The 17,230-nt window shown below is 49.1% G+C and overlaps 1 protein-coding gene across 4 annotated transcripts in view; it reads right to left on the bottom strand.

Annotated features, from left to right (window-relative positions):
• Positions 1–681: 681 nt before the first annotated feature.
• extl3 (exostosin-like glycosyltransferase 3) overlaps positions 682–17,230 on the bottom strand; it is a 94,440-nt gene continuing 77,891 nt past the window's right edge. For 3 of the 4 annotated variants that reach the window (XM_041188526.1, XM_041188525.1, XM_041188527.1), the window contains 4 exons: positions 10,355–10,482; positions 10,042–10,186; positions 7,051–7,179; positions 682–2,298 (listed from right to left, as the gene is read on the bottom strand). In XM_041188526.1, coding sequence (XP_041044460.1) covers positions 2,089–2,298; positions 7,051–7,179; positions 10,042–10,186; positions 10,355–10,482 — 612 coding nt within the window. In that variant the 3' untranslated portion in view covers positions 682–2,088. The remainder of the gene's footprint in view (positions 2,299–7,050; positions 7,180–10,041; positions 10,187–10,354; positions 10,483–17,230) is intronic. The other variant, XR_005943088.1, reaches the window with a different exon arrangement.

The raw sequence follows: 17,230 nt of genomic DNA, 5'->3' as shown, positions 1-17,230 counted from the left end.
TGTTCACTGGCTCAACCACAAGCTAAACATGACATATCTGAAGTCATGGATGTTTTGTATTCTTGCATCCCATCACAGATACAAATGATCAACCCTGAAGGCTGACTCTGAGCAAAGTGCAACCCAATTCATCTCCAAGACACACAAGAGGCCAAAAATCAAAGAAAACAGAGATTTTGAAAGGATTTAAAAGCCTAAATATAGTCAAAACAATCCATGTAAAAAAGAGGACTCTTGTTGTGATGAGGGAAATATATCATGTAGAGTTTGGGAGAGGGAGAAAAATTTTGAATAGGGAGACAGAGACCCTGACTGTCTTGGATGTTGGGAAGCAATCCTATTGAGCAATGGATGTCAGCTGCTGGTACCTGTGTTGAATCATTGTGCTTCTATCTGTAGGTTGCATCCCCATATAAGATACACACGTGGGATGTCCTTTTGTGATGTTATTCATGGTTTTATAACAAGGTGTCACTAAACACAAGCACTTTCCCCACTCTCCAGCACATCCCGTGAGCCCCCTGTATGGAGGGACCAATCCTGTTTCCATGCACCAAAGACCTCAAAGTGTACAGTGGCCCCATGGAACTTCATGGGTGGTATTGTGAATTATATTTTGGGGTTGAGGTTGGCATACACAGAACCTAAGTAATTCAGATATCATCAGATTAGAATTACACGATAGATACAAGGACTTTTATTATAAAGATATATACACAGGATGTTGGGTATCCCAGAGTGTTTGTGATATTATAAACTCACCAGAGGGTTCCAATATCATGAGCTGAGCTCCAGGTTTTTGCAGCAGCTAAACTTAGAAAAAATGCTTTGACTGTGCTTGAAGCAGCACAGTTACAAAACCGTCTATACTTCTCATCCTCTAAAGGGCAAGGACCAAGAAGTAGCCAGAGCAGGAATCCCCACTGCTCAGATGTGCAGTGCATTTCATGGAATGCAAGTCATGTTCCCCAGAGGGAGCCAATCTCTGTCAATCTCCCATTTGATCTTTTCTTCACCCCATCTCAATTCCACTTTGCAAGGTGCTGACCAATTCTTTCAGGGGTTAAGGGCAACTGTAGCACTCTGGAGGTCGGTGACCAAAGAGGTAGCAACAGCCCGTTCCTAACCTCCTAGACGTGATGGGAATTTGGCAGCAAGTTCCGCCATCCTATAAAATGGTCTATGGCACACCCCAGCCAGCCTGTGCCTTATCATGTATGCTAAAACACTCAAATGTTTCCCCCCATTCATTGCTACTCAAAGCATTAGCTGGTCACTTGTGAAAGGCTAATTTCACAATACAAAGCAAGTTATTCCAAAAAAGAACCCTGAGACATAAACAAAACAGCAAAAAAACAGAACTATAAAGAAAACAACTTTGTAAATAAAGCCCAAAGTTTAATACTTTCTGGAGCAAAAGTATAATGTCTGTGTGGCAGTGAACTGACACAACTATCATACCACCAGTGAGTATATGTGACTGGTTGATGTCCAAGGATGTGGATGGTGTGTGGGGGGAGAAGTGATGGACACGACAGAACAATTTACACATTTCCTTCTGTCTCATGGTGCCTCAGTCTGTTCCTGGTGAAGGCTGTCCCATATACTAAGCAGAACAAAAAATCCAAAGGAGAAAGGTTGCGAGGTCGCACTGAGATCTGACCAGTTTTGTGTTGGGTTTGGCAAATTTGAAGCTTTGCTTAGCTGACTAGCAATCTCGTCCAACTCTTGTCCGTGATCCAATTTTACTCATAGAACACAAATTGGTTTCCCCCCAAAATGTTAGCAAACTAGATACAATGTCCTTCTGCGATTTGGAATAGCATCATGTGTCACATTTCCACGTGGCAAATCTTTGCTCATTATCCTTCTCACTTCAGCTTTTCATGAAGTAGGTTATTTAAATACAAACCAGCCTTACGATTACTAGTGAACGGTGGAATGTGGGGCAAGAATTTTATGATTTATTGTTTTTGAAGTAACTCTCCCACTTCTTCTCTATTGGGTGTTGTTGATGAAATGGAGCCTTAATGGGGTGGAATGACTGTTGGTGTCCCTTCCCTCATGAGTGGTGGGGTGGTGGAGTCCTCAAATAAATTTGAAACACTTGGTCTTGTCGTGTGGCAGCCGTGTTTTGAAGAGAACAGAATCCACGCGGAACTGGGTATAGAGCAGTGGCATGTACCCGTAGACCTTCACAAAGAAGTTGATGCACTTATGCCTCTCATGGAAATGGGAGTCATCGTGTGACAGTGCCTGGGGACATCCTGGGCAACGGAAGGTCCAGCGAGACGTGACCTGTTGGATGAAGAATGTGGAGAGGTTAGAGCAGTACTTCCCAAACGTTTTCCCCACTGAAAATTCCCATAACCCAGAGTGAGGTTAGAATTGTATGGTGTGGGGTGGTGGTGGAGAGTTGTGAGGCGAGTGAGGTTTGAGAGGATGGGGAGGGGAGGCTGTACATCTGTGAGAAGCGGGGAGGGGTAGTGTACAGATGAGAGCGCACCAAGGGGTGTAAGGCAAGAAGAAAATTATGCGCTCGCATGTCAAGGGGCCTCAGAGCTGATCCCATTGAGTCTCTGCTCCACAGTTGTCTGCCACGGTGAAGAGGGAGTTCATGATTCTAATTACTTTTCCTGTGATCCCACAGTGGGTCACAGCCCATAGTTTGGGAAGGTCTGGGTTACAGGCCTGGACTCTCTGAGGCATGGGAAAAAGAAAAAAGGACCGGAATCTCTGGTTTCATTTGCAAAGATAAAAAAACTTCAAGATGGTGCAATTAATTTCATGATTCTCCCCCTCCACCCCCTGAGTTTTGGGCATGAGTCTCTGTAAAGAAGGAATTTGTATTTATGTTTCTAAAAGCAACTTCCACGACCTCAACAACTTGTATTTATATTGAACACTTAACATAGCAAAACATCCCAAGGTACTTCACAATTTATGGGATAACAAGCCGCATAAGGAGGTATTAGGCCAGGTGATTGAAAGCTTAGTTAAGGAGACAGGTTTTAAGGAACATCTTAAAAGGAGGAGAGGCGGAGTAGTTTAAGGAGGGTATTTCAGAGCTTATTGCCTTGTCAGCTGAAGGCAATGGTTGAGCGATTAAAGTCGGGAATGCACTAGAGGCCAGAATTGGGGAACACAGATATCTCAGAGGGTGTAAGAACATGGGAGCAAACAGAGACTGGATGAGGTTAGGCCGTGGAGAGATTTGAACAGAAGAATGGAAATTTAAAAATTAAGGCGCTGTCGGACCGGGAACCTATATAGGTCATCGGGTATGGGGGCCATTGGTGAATGAGACTCTGCAAGTTAGGACGTAGGCAGCAAAATTTTGAAAGCACTCAAAAGTTTACTAAGGATGCAGGGCAGGCGGCTGGTTAGAGGAACACTGGAATAATCGAATAACAGCAGACAAGCTGAGGCAGGGATGGAAATAACATCTAGGTATCCAAAGTATTTTACAGCCAATGAAGAGCTTTTGAAGTGTAGTCACTGTTTTCATGTAACAAAAGCAACAGCCAATTTGTGCACAGCAGCAATCTCATAATAGTTTGATCATAGTTTTGTGAAGTTGATTTAGGGATAACTATTGGCCCCAGAACACTAGGCAGAACTCCCCATGCACTTCTTCGAATAGTGCCTTGGGATCTTTTACATCCACCTGAGGGGAGGTGGGACTCATTTTAACATCTCATCCAAAAGATGACAACCCTAACAGAACAGGTCTTGTTCAGTACTGGTGGTGCAGAGCATCAACCTGGATTATGTCCTCTAGAGTGGAATATGAAGGCGCATTATGAGAAAATATACACATTTTCACTGTAAACCAGTATCCCCTCAGTCAGTCCAGAAATCCATTGACCGCATTCCCATTACACACAAACAGCACCTCCACTCTAAACCTTTCCTTCAGATACTCAATGCATATATAATAAGGTTCCTTGCCCCATCATGAAACATTGAAATATTGTTCCATTTTAACAGACACATACGAAAATACGAAGCAGGAGTAGGCCAGTCGGCCCCTAGGGCCTGCTCCACCATTCAATAAGATCATGGCTAATCTGATTGTAACCTCCACTCCACATTCCTGCCTACCCCAATAACTTTTCACCGCCTTGTTTATCCAGAATCTATCTAGCTCTGCCTTAAAAATATTCAAAGACTCTGTGTCCACTGCCTTTTGAGGAAGAGAGTTCAAAGACTCACGATCCTTAGAAAAAAATTTCTCCTCATCTCTGTCTTAAATGAATGACCCCTTATTTTTAAACCATGACCCCACAAGAGGAAACATCCTTTTCACATCCACCCTGTCAAGTTCCCTCAGGATCTTAAATGTTTCAATCAAATTGCCTCTTACTTTTCTAAACTCCAGTGGATAAAAGCCTAACCTGTCCAACCTTTACTAATAAGACAACTCACCCATTCCTGGTATTACTCTATTAAATCTTCTCTGAATTGCTTCTAGTGCATTTACATCCTTCCTTAGATAAGGATACCAATACTGTGTACACAGTACTCCAGATGTGGTCTCACCAATGCCCTGTATAACTGAAGCATAACCTCTCTAATTTTGTAATCAATTCCCCCTCACAATAAATGATTACATTCTATTAGCTTTCCTCATTACTTGCTGTACCTGCACTAGGACCCCCAGATCCTTCTGAATCTCAGAGCTCTGCAATCTCTCACCGTTTAGATAATAAGCTTCTTTTTTATTCTTCCTACAAAAATGGACAACTTCACATTTGCCCACATTATACTCCATTTGCCAGATCTTTGCCCACTCACTTAACCTTCTATGTCACTTTGTAGCTTCATGTCCTCTTCATAACCGACTTTCGTACCTATCTTTGTGTTGTCACCAAATTTAGCAACCATTCCTTTGGTCCCTTCATCCAAGTCATTTATATAAGTTATAAAAAGCTGAGGCCACAACTGTGGCACACCACTCATTACATACCACCAACCAGAAAAAGACCCATTTATGGCTACCCCCTGTTTCCTGTTAGCTAACCTATCTTCTTTCATGCCAATATGTTACCCCCTAAACCATGAGCTTTTATTTTCTGCAATAACCTTTGATGTGTCACCTTATCAAATGCCTTCTGGAAATCTAAGTACAGTAGATCAACCAGTTCCTCTTTATCCACAGCACATGTGACTCCTTCAAAGAGCTCCAATAAATTGGTTAAACATAATTTCCTTTTCACAAAACCGTGTTGACTCTACCTGACTACCTTGAATTTTTCTAAGTCCCCTGCTATAACATCTTTAATAATCGCTTCTAACATTTTCCCTATGACAGATGTTAAGCTAACTAGCCTGTAGTTTCCTGCTTTCTGTCTCTACCACCACCCCCACCCACTTTTTGAATAAAGGAGTTACTTTCATTATTTTCTAATCTGATGGAACCTTCCCTGAATCCAGGGAGTTTTGGAAAATTAAAACCAACACATCAACTATCTCATTAGCCACTTCCTTCAAGACCCTAGGATGAAGTCCATCAACACCCAGGGATTTGTCAGCCTGCTGCTCCAACAATTTGTTCAATACCACTCTCTGGTGATTGTGATTTTCCTGAGTTCCTCCCTCCCTTCCATTTTCTGATGTACAGCTATTTCTGAGATATTACTTATATCCTCTGTAGTGAAGAGTGATGCAAAATATCTATTCAATTCATCTGCCATCTCCTTATTTTCATTATTAATTGGGAGGCAGTGGTATTGTCCACCACGCATCTGCCATGGTGGGATTTGAATTCAATAAAAATTTAGAATTAAAAGTCTAATGAAGACCATGAAACCATTATCGATTGGTTCACTAATGTCCTTTAGGGAAGGAAATCTATTGTGCTTACCTGGTCTGGCCTACATGTGACTCCAGACCCACAGCAATGTGGTTGACACTTAAATGCCCTCTGAACAAGGGCAATTAGGGTTGGGCAATAAATGCTGGCATAGACAGTGACGCCCACATTCCACGAATGAATAAAACAAAAATTTCCCAGATTCACTTTGTAGAGGACCAATGCTCACTTTAAAAAAAAACTCTTCTTATTTAAAAATCTATGGAAATTCTTACTATCCGTCCTTATATTTCTAGCTAGCCTCCTCTTGTACTCTATTTTCTCCCTCCTTATTAATATTTTTGTGATTCTTTGCTGTTCTTTATATCCTGTCCAATCTTCTGACCTGCCACCCATCTTTGCGCAATTATATGTTCTTTCTTTAAGTTTGATACTGTCTTTAACTTTTTTAGTTAACCATGGATGGTGGATCCTCCCTTTGGAAGTTTTCTTTCTCATTGGAATGTATCAAATCTGTGTATTCTGAAATATCCCTTAAAATGTCTGACACTGCATCTCTATTGACCAATCCCTGGACCTCATTTGCCAGTTCACTTTTGCTAGCTCTGCTTTCATGCCCTCATAATTGCCCTTATTTAAGTTTAAAATACTAGTCTCAGACCCACTCTTCTCTCCCTCAAACTGAATGTAAAATTCAATCATATTAGAATTGCTGCCACCTAGGGGTGCCTCCACTATGAGATTATCAATTAATCCTATCTTGTTGCACAATACCAGGTCTAGTATAGCCTGCTCTCTGATTGACTCCAGAGCATGCTGTTCTAAGAAACTATCCCGAAAACATTCTATGAACTCTTCATTTACTCTATCTCTGCCCATCTATGTGTAGATTAAAATCCCCCATGATTGTTACCATATCTATCTGACAAGCTCCCATTATTTCTTCCTTTATACCCTGTCCTGCTATGTAGTTACAATTAGGAGGCCTGTACACCATTCCCACAAGTGACTTCTCACCTTTATCATTTCTCATCTTAACCCAAACCACTTATACATCATGATTTCCTGAACTTAGGTCATCCCTCTCTAATGTGCTAATACAATTATTAATTAACAGAGTCACCCCTCCACCTTTTCCTAACTCCCTGCCCTTCCTCTGAAGTACTTCATTAATGCAGAACCTCATCGATAATCTTGTCCTGTCAAACAGTCATATCAGTCTCAGCAACACTGACCTTTATCGGTGGTTTCCTGGTGATGTGGGAGACAAGGAAGTTCATGGCAATATCTTCACAATTAATGTACTCGTCCACCATGTCACGAATGGCTTGTGGCATTATATAGGAGTAGAGATATGCATAGTACTGGAAGAGAAGAACAAAACATTCAGGAGGTAGCCTGAAAATATAATGGGAGAAAGAGGAAAGCGGGGAGATGAGGCCTCAGAACTAAACCATAAGCTGAAGCTCCTTTTCTAAATCTCTCTGCCTCTCTCCTTAACCTACCTCTTTGACCAAGCATTTGGTCACTAGTCCTAATGTCTTATGTGGCTTTGTATTAAATTTTGTGTGATAATGCTCCTGTGAAGAGCCTTGGGATGTTTTATTACACTAAAAGCGCTATATAAATTCAGATTGGTGTTGTTGAAACTGAGTTTTAAAACACAGATCATCAAAATGAGAACCAGTTTATCTATCAGCTTTGCTAAAACTCAGGAATATTTAACAAAGGGACCCAAATGTCCCAACTGAAGCTCAACAGTGTTAGCACAGTGCCAATAGAATGACTGGTGCATTCAACTTCCCGTTTCCTATAAGGATTCCCGACCCCAACCAATCTCAACAACGACCCTGGCCAACCCTGAACCCAACCAATCTCAGCCAATCCTGAATGAATCTTTTTTTAAAATTCATCCACAGAATGTGGGCATCACTGGCTGTGCCCATTTATTGCTCATCCCTAGTTGCCCTTGAGAAGGTGGTGGTGAACTGCCTTCTTGAACCGCTGCAGTCCATGTAGTGTAGGTACACCCACAGTGCTGTTAGGAAGGGAGTTCCAGGATTTTGACCCAGTGATATATTTCCAAGTCAGGATGAGTGACTTGGAGGGGAACTTCCAGATAGCAGTGTTATATCTGCTGCCTTTGTCCTTCTAGATGGTAGTAGTCATGGGTTTGGAAGATGCTGTCTAAGCAGCCTTGGTGAATTCCTGCTGTGTATCTTGTAGATGGTACACACTGCTGCTACTGTGCGTTGGTGGTGGAGGAAGTGAATGTTTGTGGATGTGGTGCCAATCAAGCGGGTTGCTTTGTCCTGGATGGTGTCAAGCTTCTTGAGTGTTGTGGGAGCTGCACTCATGCAGACAAGTGGGGAATATTCCATCACACTCCTGACTTGTGCCTTGTAGAAGGTGTACAGGTTTTGGGAAGTCAGGAATTGAGTTACTCATCACAGGATTCCTGGACTCTAGCCTGCTCTTGTAGCCACTGTATTTAAATGGCTAGTCCAGCTCAGTTTCTGGTCAATGGTAACCCCCAGGTGTTGATAGTGGGGGATTCAGTGATGGTAATATCATTGAACATCAAGGGACGATGGTTAGATTCTCTCTTGTTGGATATGGTCATTGCCTGGCACTTGTGTGGCGAGAATGTTACTTGCCACTTGTCAACCCAAGCCTGGACATTGTCCAGGTCTTGCTGCATTTGGACATGGACTGCTTCAGTATCTGAGTCATGAATTGTGCTGAGCATTGTGCAATCATCAGCAAACATCCCCACTTCTGACCTTATGACAGAATTGAAAAAGCAGCTGAAGATGGTTGGGCTGAGGACACTACCCTGAGGAACTCCTGCATTGATGTCCTGGGGCTGAGATGACTGACCCCCAACAATCACAACCATCTTCCTTTGTGCTAGGTATGACTCCAACCAGTGGAGAGTTTTTCCCCTGATTCCCACAGACTCCAGTTTTGCTAGGGCTCCTTGATACTATACTCGGATAAATGCAACCTTGATATCAAGGACAGTCACTCTCACCTCATGTCGGGAGTTCAGCTCTTTTGTCCACGTTTGAACCAAGGCTGTAATGATGTCAAGGAGCTGAGTGGCCCTGGCAGAACCCAAACTGGGCATCAGTGAGGTTATTGTTAAGCAAGTGGCGCTTAATAGCACTGTTGAGGACCCCTTCCATTATTTACTGACGACTGATAGTAGACTGATGGGGTGTTAATTGGCCGGGTTGGATTTGTCCTGTTTTTTGTATGCAGGACATACCTTTGCAATTTTCCAGGATAGATGTCTGTGTTGTAGCTATACTGGAACAGCTGGCTGACTCTGACCCTCCTGAGCAGCTGAAATTCTCTTGATAGGGGATCCCCTGAGGGACAGCCCAGTTTCCTCTGGTGGCTTTTGGATTATAAATCATACAAATGCCAACCTCACCTATTTCAGCTGGTTGAGTTTCTGGGAGAGTGAAGAGGGAGATTAAAAATTAATTTGCAAGGTCTCCTTTGATTTCTTAGATGGTAAATACATTGCCTGGTGTGGAGCTGAGCATGCACACAAGGAAATATCCAACACCCAGGTCAGCAACAATAACTTGCATTTATATAGCAGCTTTAGTGCAGTAAAATATCCTGTGGCACATCACAGAAGCATTAACAAACAATATTTGACACTGAGTCATAAAAGTAGACATTGCAGCAGGTGATCAAATGCTTGGTCAAAAAGGTAGGCTTTAAAGAACATCTTAAAGGAGGCAAGAGAGGCAGAGAGATTTAGGGAGAGAATTTCAAAGTTTTAAGCCCAGGCAACTGAAGGTGCGACTGCCAATGGTGCAGCAATTAAAATCAGGGATGCTCAGGAGCCCAGAATTGGAGAAGTACAATCTTGAGGGTTGTATGGCTGAAGGAGTTTGCAGAGATAGGGAGGGATGAGGCCATGGAGGGATTTAGGGACAAGGATGAGAAGTTTTTAAAATCAAGGCATTGACATACTGGGAGCCAATCCAATTCAGTGAGTACAGGGGTTTAGGGCAGCTGGTTTGGATTGGGAAAACCAATATAGATTTCTATTTCTGGCTGCATAATACAATTTATCCCAAGTCATTTTGCTGGTTATGGATCAAAGGCAGGCAAATGGAGCTGAGCCATGATCTAATAGAATGGTGGAACAGGGCCATTGGGCTGAACAATATATAATTAACAATCTTGACACACCACGGACAAACCTTGTGAAAGAAGGCAGCGCCAGTCAGCACCATGGAGAGTTCACAGGAATAGTTGGAGTTGTAAAGCCAGGATTGGTGGGCCATATCCCAGGCATGGTACCTGCCAGGAAAACCCACAATTCGATCTCTTGCCTCTCGCCAAACCCTGGAGGAGGAAGTAATATAAATCTCAGGTCCAATGAGAAAGAAGTAAAAGGCCAGGGCAATGCAAGAATCTTCAGGACAGACAGTAAACAAGCCTATTCAGATTTTGATTAATTGCTCAGCTCGTATGGTCACTATCTAGCGGATTATAAAGTTTTACTGTACTCACCGAAAGCCAAACATGATCTCATCATGGCGAAGGTGGGCATCATCATCAATAGAAAGAATTGCCTCTGTTTCAATAGTATCCCAGGGTAAGAAACGATTATTTAAACTATTCTTCACTGTATGAACAACCTAAAGGGAAAATGAATTATCTCAATGGCATTTTCCAGACCTGAAAATCACACCCAATCAAACGATCAGCCCTAGAGTATCTCAGCCAACCAAATGATTTGAACCACAATGATATCAACCAAAGAGACTATTGAGACACATAACAGGGAGTCTCTTTGCATACTTCTGGACCATTGCATGAACCTTCCTGTTACTGCCTACTCTTCATATTTTGATCTTCTCCTTTCTTAGACTCCCAGAAGACATATTCCTGCCGTTGAAAGAAAGGGTTCCAATTCTCCTTTTTAACTCATTTAGGGACTGCCAGAGCAAAATACAAGAGATGACTCTTGCTCCAATTCCTCCAACATCTCCTCACCACAAACCCCGCCCCGGCAATTTCTCCATTTGTAGCTCCCTGTCTCTGCTCCTCACCTTCCTGCAGTGACAAGATTAGAATCTAGCCTAAACAGAGTAGGAACCTGTGAGTGCTCCAAATCACCCGTCAGCACTACCACACTCACAGCAGCCTGGAAAGATTTAAAATCAACCTCCCTATTCAAGCAGTCAGTCAATTCAAGGGGCCTGCAGCCCAGGACTGGACCCCACAAACCAATGGAAGCTGGTCTCCCCTTTCACATGGAGCATTCCCATGGGAATCTACAAGCAATATGATCTGATAGTAATTTTAGGTGTGACCCCATGGCTCAATGGTAGCACTCCCGCTGAGTCAGAAAATCACTTGACTATAGAAGCTTAAGGAGTAATCTGAATGAGGTGTTCAAGATGATAGAGGAGATGGTAGGGAAGAGATATTTCCCCTGGTATCGGAGTCCAGAAGAAGAAGCCATAATCTTAAAATTAGAGCTAGCAGAGGTGAAACACTTCTTCACACAAAGGGTATTGGCAACTTTCACCCCCAATGAACTGTTGATGCTGGGGATCAACTGAAAACTTCAAAACATGAGACGGATATATTTTTGTTGTAGTAAGGGATAATGGAACCAAGAGTATTAAGAGATGATGGAAACAAGGTGGGTAGATGGAGCTAAGATACAGATCAGCTGAGAAGGGCTGAATGGCCTATATCACTATCATTGAAACACTGCACCTCCCCAGTTAAGTGGGCTGAGAGAGCGCGAGTCGGGGGGGGAGACAGCGCGAGCCGGGGGGGAGAGAGCGCGAGTCAGAGGGGAGAGAGCGCGAGTTGGGCGGGAGAGAGAGCGCGAGTCGGGAGAGAGAGCGCGAGTTGGGGGGAGAGAGAGAGCGAATTTGGGGAAAGAGCGAGAGTTGGTGGGAGAGAGAGAGAGAGTTGGGGGTTAGAGAGAGAGTTGGGGGGGGAGAGAGGGAGTTGGGGGCGAGAGAGGGAGTTGGGGGCGAGAGAGGGAGTTGGGGGCGAGAGAGGGAGTTGGGGAAGGAGAGAGAGAGAGTTGGGGGGAGAGAGAGAGAGAGAGAGTTGGGGGGAGAGAGAGAGAGAGAGAGAGAGAGTAGGGGGGAGAGAGAGAAAGAGTTGGGGGTGGAAAGAGAGAGAGAGTTGGGGGGGAAGAGAGAGAGCGTGTTTTCGGTGAGAGAGAGAGACTTGGCGGGGGAGAGAGGGACAGTTGGTGGGGAGAGGGAGAGAGTTGTGGGGAGACAGGGAGTGAGAGCGAGTTTGGGGGAGAGAGACAGCGAGTTGGGGGGAGGGAGACAGCGAGTTGGGGGGAGAGAGACAGCGAGTTGGGGGGAGAGAGACAGCGAGTTGGGGGGAGAGAGACAGCGAGTTGGGGGGAGAGAGACAGCGAGTTGGGGGGAGAGAGACAGCGAGTTGGGGGGAGAGAGACAGCGAGTTGGGGGGAGAGAGACAGCGAGTTGGGGGGAGAGAGACAGCGAGTTGGGGGGAGAGAGACAGCGAGTTGGGGGGAGAGAGACAGCGAGTTGGGGGGAGAGAGACAGCGAGTTGGGGGGAGAGAGACAGCGAGTTGGGGGGACAGAGACAGCGAGTTGGGGGGACAGAGACAGCGAGTTGGGGGGACAGAGACAGCGAGTTGGGCGGACAGAGACAGCGAGTTGGGCGGACAGAGACAGCGAGTTGGGCGGACAGAGACAGCGAGTTGGGCGGACAGAGACAGCGAGTTGGGCGGACAGAGACAGCGAGTTGGGCGGACAGAGACAGCGAGTTGGGCGGACAGAGACAGCGAGTTGGGCGGACAGAGACAGCGAGTTGGGCGGACAGAGACAGCGAGTTGGGCGGACAGAGACAGCGAGTTGGGCGGACAGAGACAGCGAGTTGGGCGGACAGAGACAGCGAGTTGGGCGGACAGAGACAGCGAGTTGGGCGGACAGAGACAGCGAGTTGGGCGGACAGAGACAGCGAGTTGGGCGGACAGAGACAGCGAGTTGGGCGGACAGAGACAGCGAGTTGGGCGGACAGAGACAGCGAGTTGGGCGGACAGAGACAGCGAGTTGGGCGGACAGAGACAGCGAGTTGGGCGGACAGAGACAGCGAGTTGGGCGGACAGAGACAGCGAGTTGGGCGGACAGAGACAGCGAGTTGGGCGGACAGAGACAGCGAGTTGGGCGGACAGAGACAGCGAGTTGGGCGGACAGAGACAGCGAGTTGGGCGGACAGAGACAGCGAGTTGGGCGGACAGAGACAACGAGTTGGGGGGACAGAGACAGCGAGTTGGGGGTCAGAGACAGCGAGTTGGGGACAGTGACAGCGAGTTTGGGGGAGAGATAGCCTGTTGGGGGGAGAGACAGTGAGTTGGGGGGAGATACAGCGAGTTGGGTGGAGGGAGAGCGAATTGGGGGAAGAGAGAGCGAGTTGGGGGGAGAGATGAACGCGAGTTGAGTGGAGAGAGACAGCGAGTTGGGGGGAGAGAGACAGCGAGTTGGGGGGAGAGAGACAGCGAGTTGGGGGGAGAGAGACAGCGAGTTGGGGGGAGAGAGACAGCGAGTTGGGGGGAGAGAGACAGCGAGTTGGGGGGAGAGAGACAGCGAGTTGGGGGGAGAGAGACAGCGAGTTGGGGGGAGAGAGACAGCGAGTTGGGGGGAGAGAGACAGCGAGTTGGGGGGAGAGAGACAGCGAGTTGGGGGGAGAGAGACAGCGAGTTGGGGGGAGAGAGACAGCGAGTTGGGGGGAGAGAGACAGCGAGTTGGGGGGAGAGAGACAGCGAGTTGGGGGGAGAGAGACAGCGAGTTGGGGGGAGAGAGACAGCGAGTTGGGGGGAGAGAGACAGCGAGTTGGGGGGAGAGAGACAGCGAGTTGGGGGGAGAGAGACAGCGAGTTGGGGGGAGAGAGACAGCGAGTTGGGGGGAGAGAGACAGCGAGTTGGGGGGAGAGAGACAGCGAGTTGGGGGGAGAGAGACAGCGAGTTGGGGGGAGAGAGACAGCGAGTTGGGGGGAGCAGAGACAGCGAGTTGGGGGGACAGAGACAGCGAGTTGGGGGGACAGAGACAGCGAGTTGGGGGGACAGAGACAGCGAGTTGGGGGGACAGAGACAGCGAGTTGGGGGGACAGAGACAGCGAGTTGGGGGGACAGAGACAGCGAGTTGGGGGGACAGAGACAGCGAGTTGGGGGGACAGAGACAGCGAGTTGGGGGGACAGAGACAGCGAGTTGGGGGGACAGAGACAGCGAGTTGGGGGGACAGACAAAGCGAGTTGGGGGGACAGACAAAGCGAGTTGGGGGGACAGACAAAGCGAGTTGGGGGGACAAAGCGAGTTGGGGGGACAGACAAAGCGAGTTGGGGGGACAGACAAAGCGAGTTGGGGGGACAGACAAAGCGAGTTGGGGGGACAGACAAAGCGAGTTGGGGGGACAGACAAAGCGAGTTGGGGGGACAGAGACAGCGAGTTGGGGGGACAGAGACAGCGAGTTGGGGGACAGTGACAGCGAGTTGGGGGGAGAGAGAGCGTGTTGGGGGGAGAGAGAGCGAGTTGGGGGAGATACAGCGAGTTGGGTGGAGGGAGAGCGAATTGGGGGGAGAGATGAACGCGAATTGGGGGGAGAGATGAACGCGAGTTGGGGGGAGAGATGAACGCGAGTTGGGGGGAGAGATGAACGCGAGTTGGGGGGAGAGATGAACGCGAGTTGGGGGGAGAGATGAACGCGAGTTGGGGGGAGAGATGAACGCGAGTTGGGGGGAGAGATGAACGCGAGTTGGGGGGAGAGATGAACGCGAGTTGGGGGGAGAGATGAACGCGAGTTGGGGGGAGAGATGAACGCGAGTTGGGGGGAGAGATGAACGCGAGTTGGGGGGAGAGATGAACGCGAGTTGGGGGGAGAGAGAGCGAGTTGGGGGGAGAGTGACAGCGAGTTGGGGGGACAGAGACAGCGAGTTGGGGGGACAGAGACAGCGAGTTGGGGGGACAGAGACAGCGAGTTGGGGGGACAGAGACAGCGTGTTGGGGGGACAGAGACAGCGTGTTGGGGGGACAGAGACAGCGTGTTGGGGGGACAGAGACAGCGTGTTGGGGGGACAGAGACAGCGTGTTGGGGGGACAGAGACAGCGTGTTGGGGGGACAGAGACAGCGTGTTGGGGGGACAGAGACAGCGTGTTGGGGGGACAGACAAAGCGAGTTGGGGGGACAGACAAAGCGAGTTGGGGGGACAGACAAAGCGAGTTGGGGGGACAGACAAAGCGAGTTGGGGGGACAGACAAAGCGAGTTGGGGGGACAGACAACGCGAGTTGGGGGGACAGACAAAGCGAGTTGGGGGGACAGAGACAGCGAGTTGGGGGGACAGAGACAGCGAGTTGGGGGGACACAGACAGCGAGTTGGGGGGACACAGACAGCGAGTTGGGGGGACACAGACAGCGAGTTGGGGGGACACAGACAGCGAGTTGGGGGGACACAGACAGCGAGTTGGGGGGACACAGACAGCGAGTTGGGGGGACACAGACAGCGAGTTGGGGGGACACAGACAGCGAGTTGGGGGGACAGAGACAGCGAGTTGGGGGGACAGAGACAGCGAGTTGGGGGGACAGAGACAGCGAGTTGGGGGGACAGAGACAGCGAGTTGGGGGGACAGAGACAGCGAGTTGGGGGGACAGAGACAGCGAGTTGGGGGGACACAGACAGCGAGTTGGGGGGACACAGACAGCGAGTTGGGGGGACACAGACAGCGAGTTGGGGGGACACAGACAGCGAGTTGGGGGGACACAGACAGCGAGTTGGGGGGACACAGACAGCGAGTTGGGGGGACACAGACAGCGAGTTGGGGGGACACAGACAGCGAGTTGGGGGGACACAGACAGCGAGTTGGGGGGACACAGACAGCGAGTTGGGGGGACACAGACAGCGAGTTGGGGGGACACAGACAGCGAGTTGGGGGGACACAGACAGCGAGTTGGGGGGACACAGACAGCGAGTTGGGGGGACACAGACAGCGAGTTGGGGGGACACAGACAGCGAGTTGGGGGGACACAGACAGCGAGTTGGGGGGACACAGACAGCGAGTTGGGGGGACACAGACAGCGAGTTGGGGGGATAGTGACAGCGAGTTGGGGGGATAGTGACAGCGAGTTGGGGGGATAGTGACTGCGAGTTGGGGGAGAGACAGCGTGTTGGGGGGAGAGACAGCGAGTTGGGGGGAGAGACAGCGAGTTGGGGGGAGAGACAGCGAGTTGGGGGGAGAGACAGCGAGTTGGGGGGAGAGACAGCGAGTTGGGAGAGACAGCGAGTTGGGAGAGACAGCGAGTTGGGAGAGACAGCGAGTTGGGAGAGACAGCGAGTTGGGAGAGACAGCGAGTTGGGAGAGACAGCGAGTTGGGGGGAGAGAAAGCGAGTTGGGGGGAGAGAAAGCGAGTTGGGGGGAGAGAAAGCGAGTTGGGGGGAGAGAAAGCGAGTTGGGGGGAGAGAAAGCGAGTTGGGGGGAGAGACAGCGAGTTGGGGGGAGAGACAGCGAGTTGGGGGGAGAGACAGCGAGTTGGGGGGAGAGACAGCGAGTTGGGGGGAGAGATCAACACGAGTTGAGGGGAGAGAGAGAGCGTGTTGGGGGGAGAGTGAGAGCGAGTTGGGGGGAGAGAGAGCGCGAGTTGGGGGAGAGAGTGAGTGAGTTGGGGGCAGTGGGAGAGCGAGTTGGGGTGAGAGAGAGTGAGATGGGGGAGAGAGTGAGTTGGGGGGAAGAGAGAGAACGAGTTGGGGGGAGAGAGAGAGCGAGTTGGGGGAAGAGAGAGAGCAAGTTGGGGGGAGAGAGAGAGCGAGTTGGGGGGAGAGAGAGAGCGAGTTGGGGGGAGAGAGAGAGCGAGTTGGGGGGAGAGAGAGAGCGAGTTGGGGGAGAGAGCGAGCGAGTTTGGGGGAGAGAGGGAGCGAGTTGGGGGGAGAGAGAGAGCGAGTTGGGGGGAGAGAGAGAGCGAGTTGGGGGGAGAGAGAGAGCGAGTTGGGGGGAGAGAGAGAGCGAGTTGGGGGGAGAGAGAGAGCGAGTTGGGGGGAGAGAGAGAGCAAGTTGGGGGAGAGAAAGCGAGTTGGGGAGAGAGAGCGAGTTGGGGGGAGAGAGAGCGTGAGTTGGGGGGAGAGAGAGCGAGTTGGGGGGAGAGAGAGAGCGAGTTGGGGTGAGAGAGAGAGCGAGTTGTGGGGAGAGAGAGAGCGAGTTGTGGGGAGAGAGAGAGCGAGTTGTGGGGAGAGAGAGAGCGAGTTGGCGGGAGAGAGCGAGTTGGGGGGAGAGAGAGGGCGAGTTGGGGGCAGAGAGAGAGCAAGTTGGGGGGAGAGAGAGAGCAAGTTGGGGGGAGAGAGAGAGTTGGGTGGGAAAGAGATAGAGAGTTGGGTGGGAAAGAGATAGAGAGTT

This window comes from Carcharodon carcharias, chromosome 5 (genome assembly GCF_017639515.1).
Source record: "Carcharodon carcharias isolate sCarCar2 chromosome 5, sCarCar2.pri, whole genome shotgun sequence".
Lineage (NCBI taxonomy): Eukaryota > Metazoa > Chordata > Chondrichthyes > Lamniformes > Lamnidae > Carcharodon > Carcharodon carcharias.
This window is presented reverse-complemented; position numbering and strand designations above follow the sequence as displayed.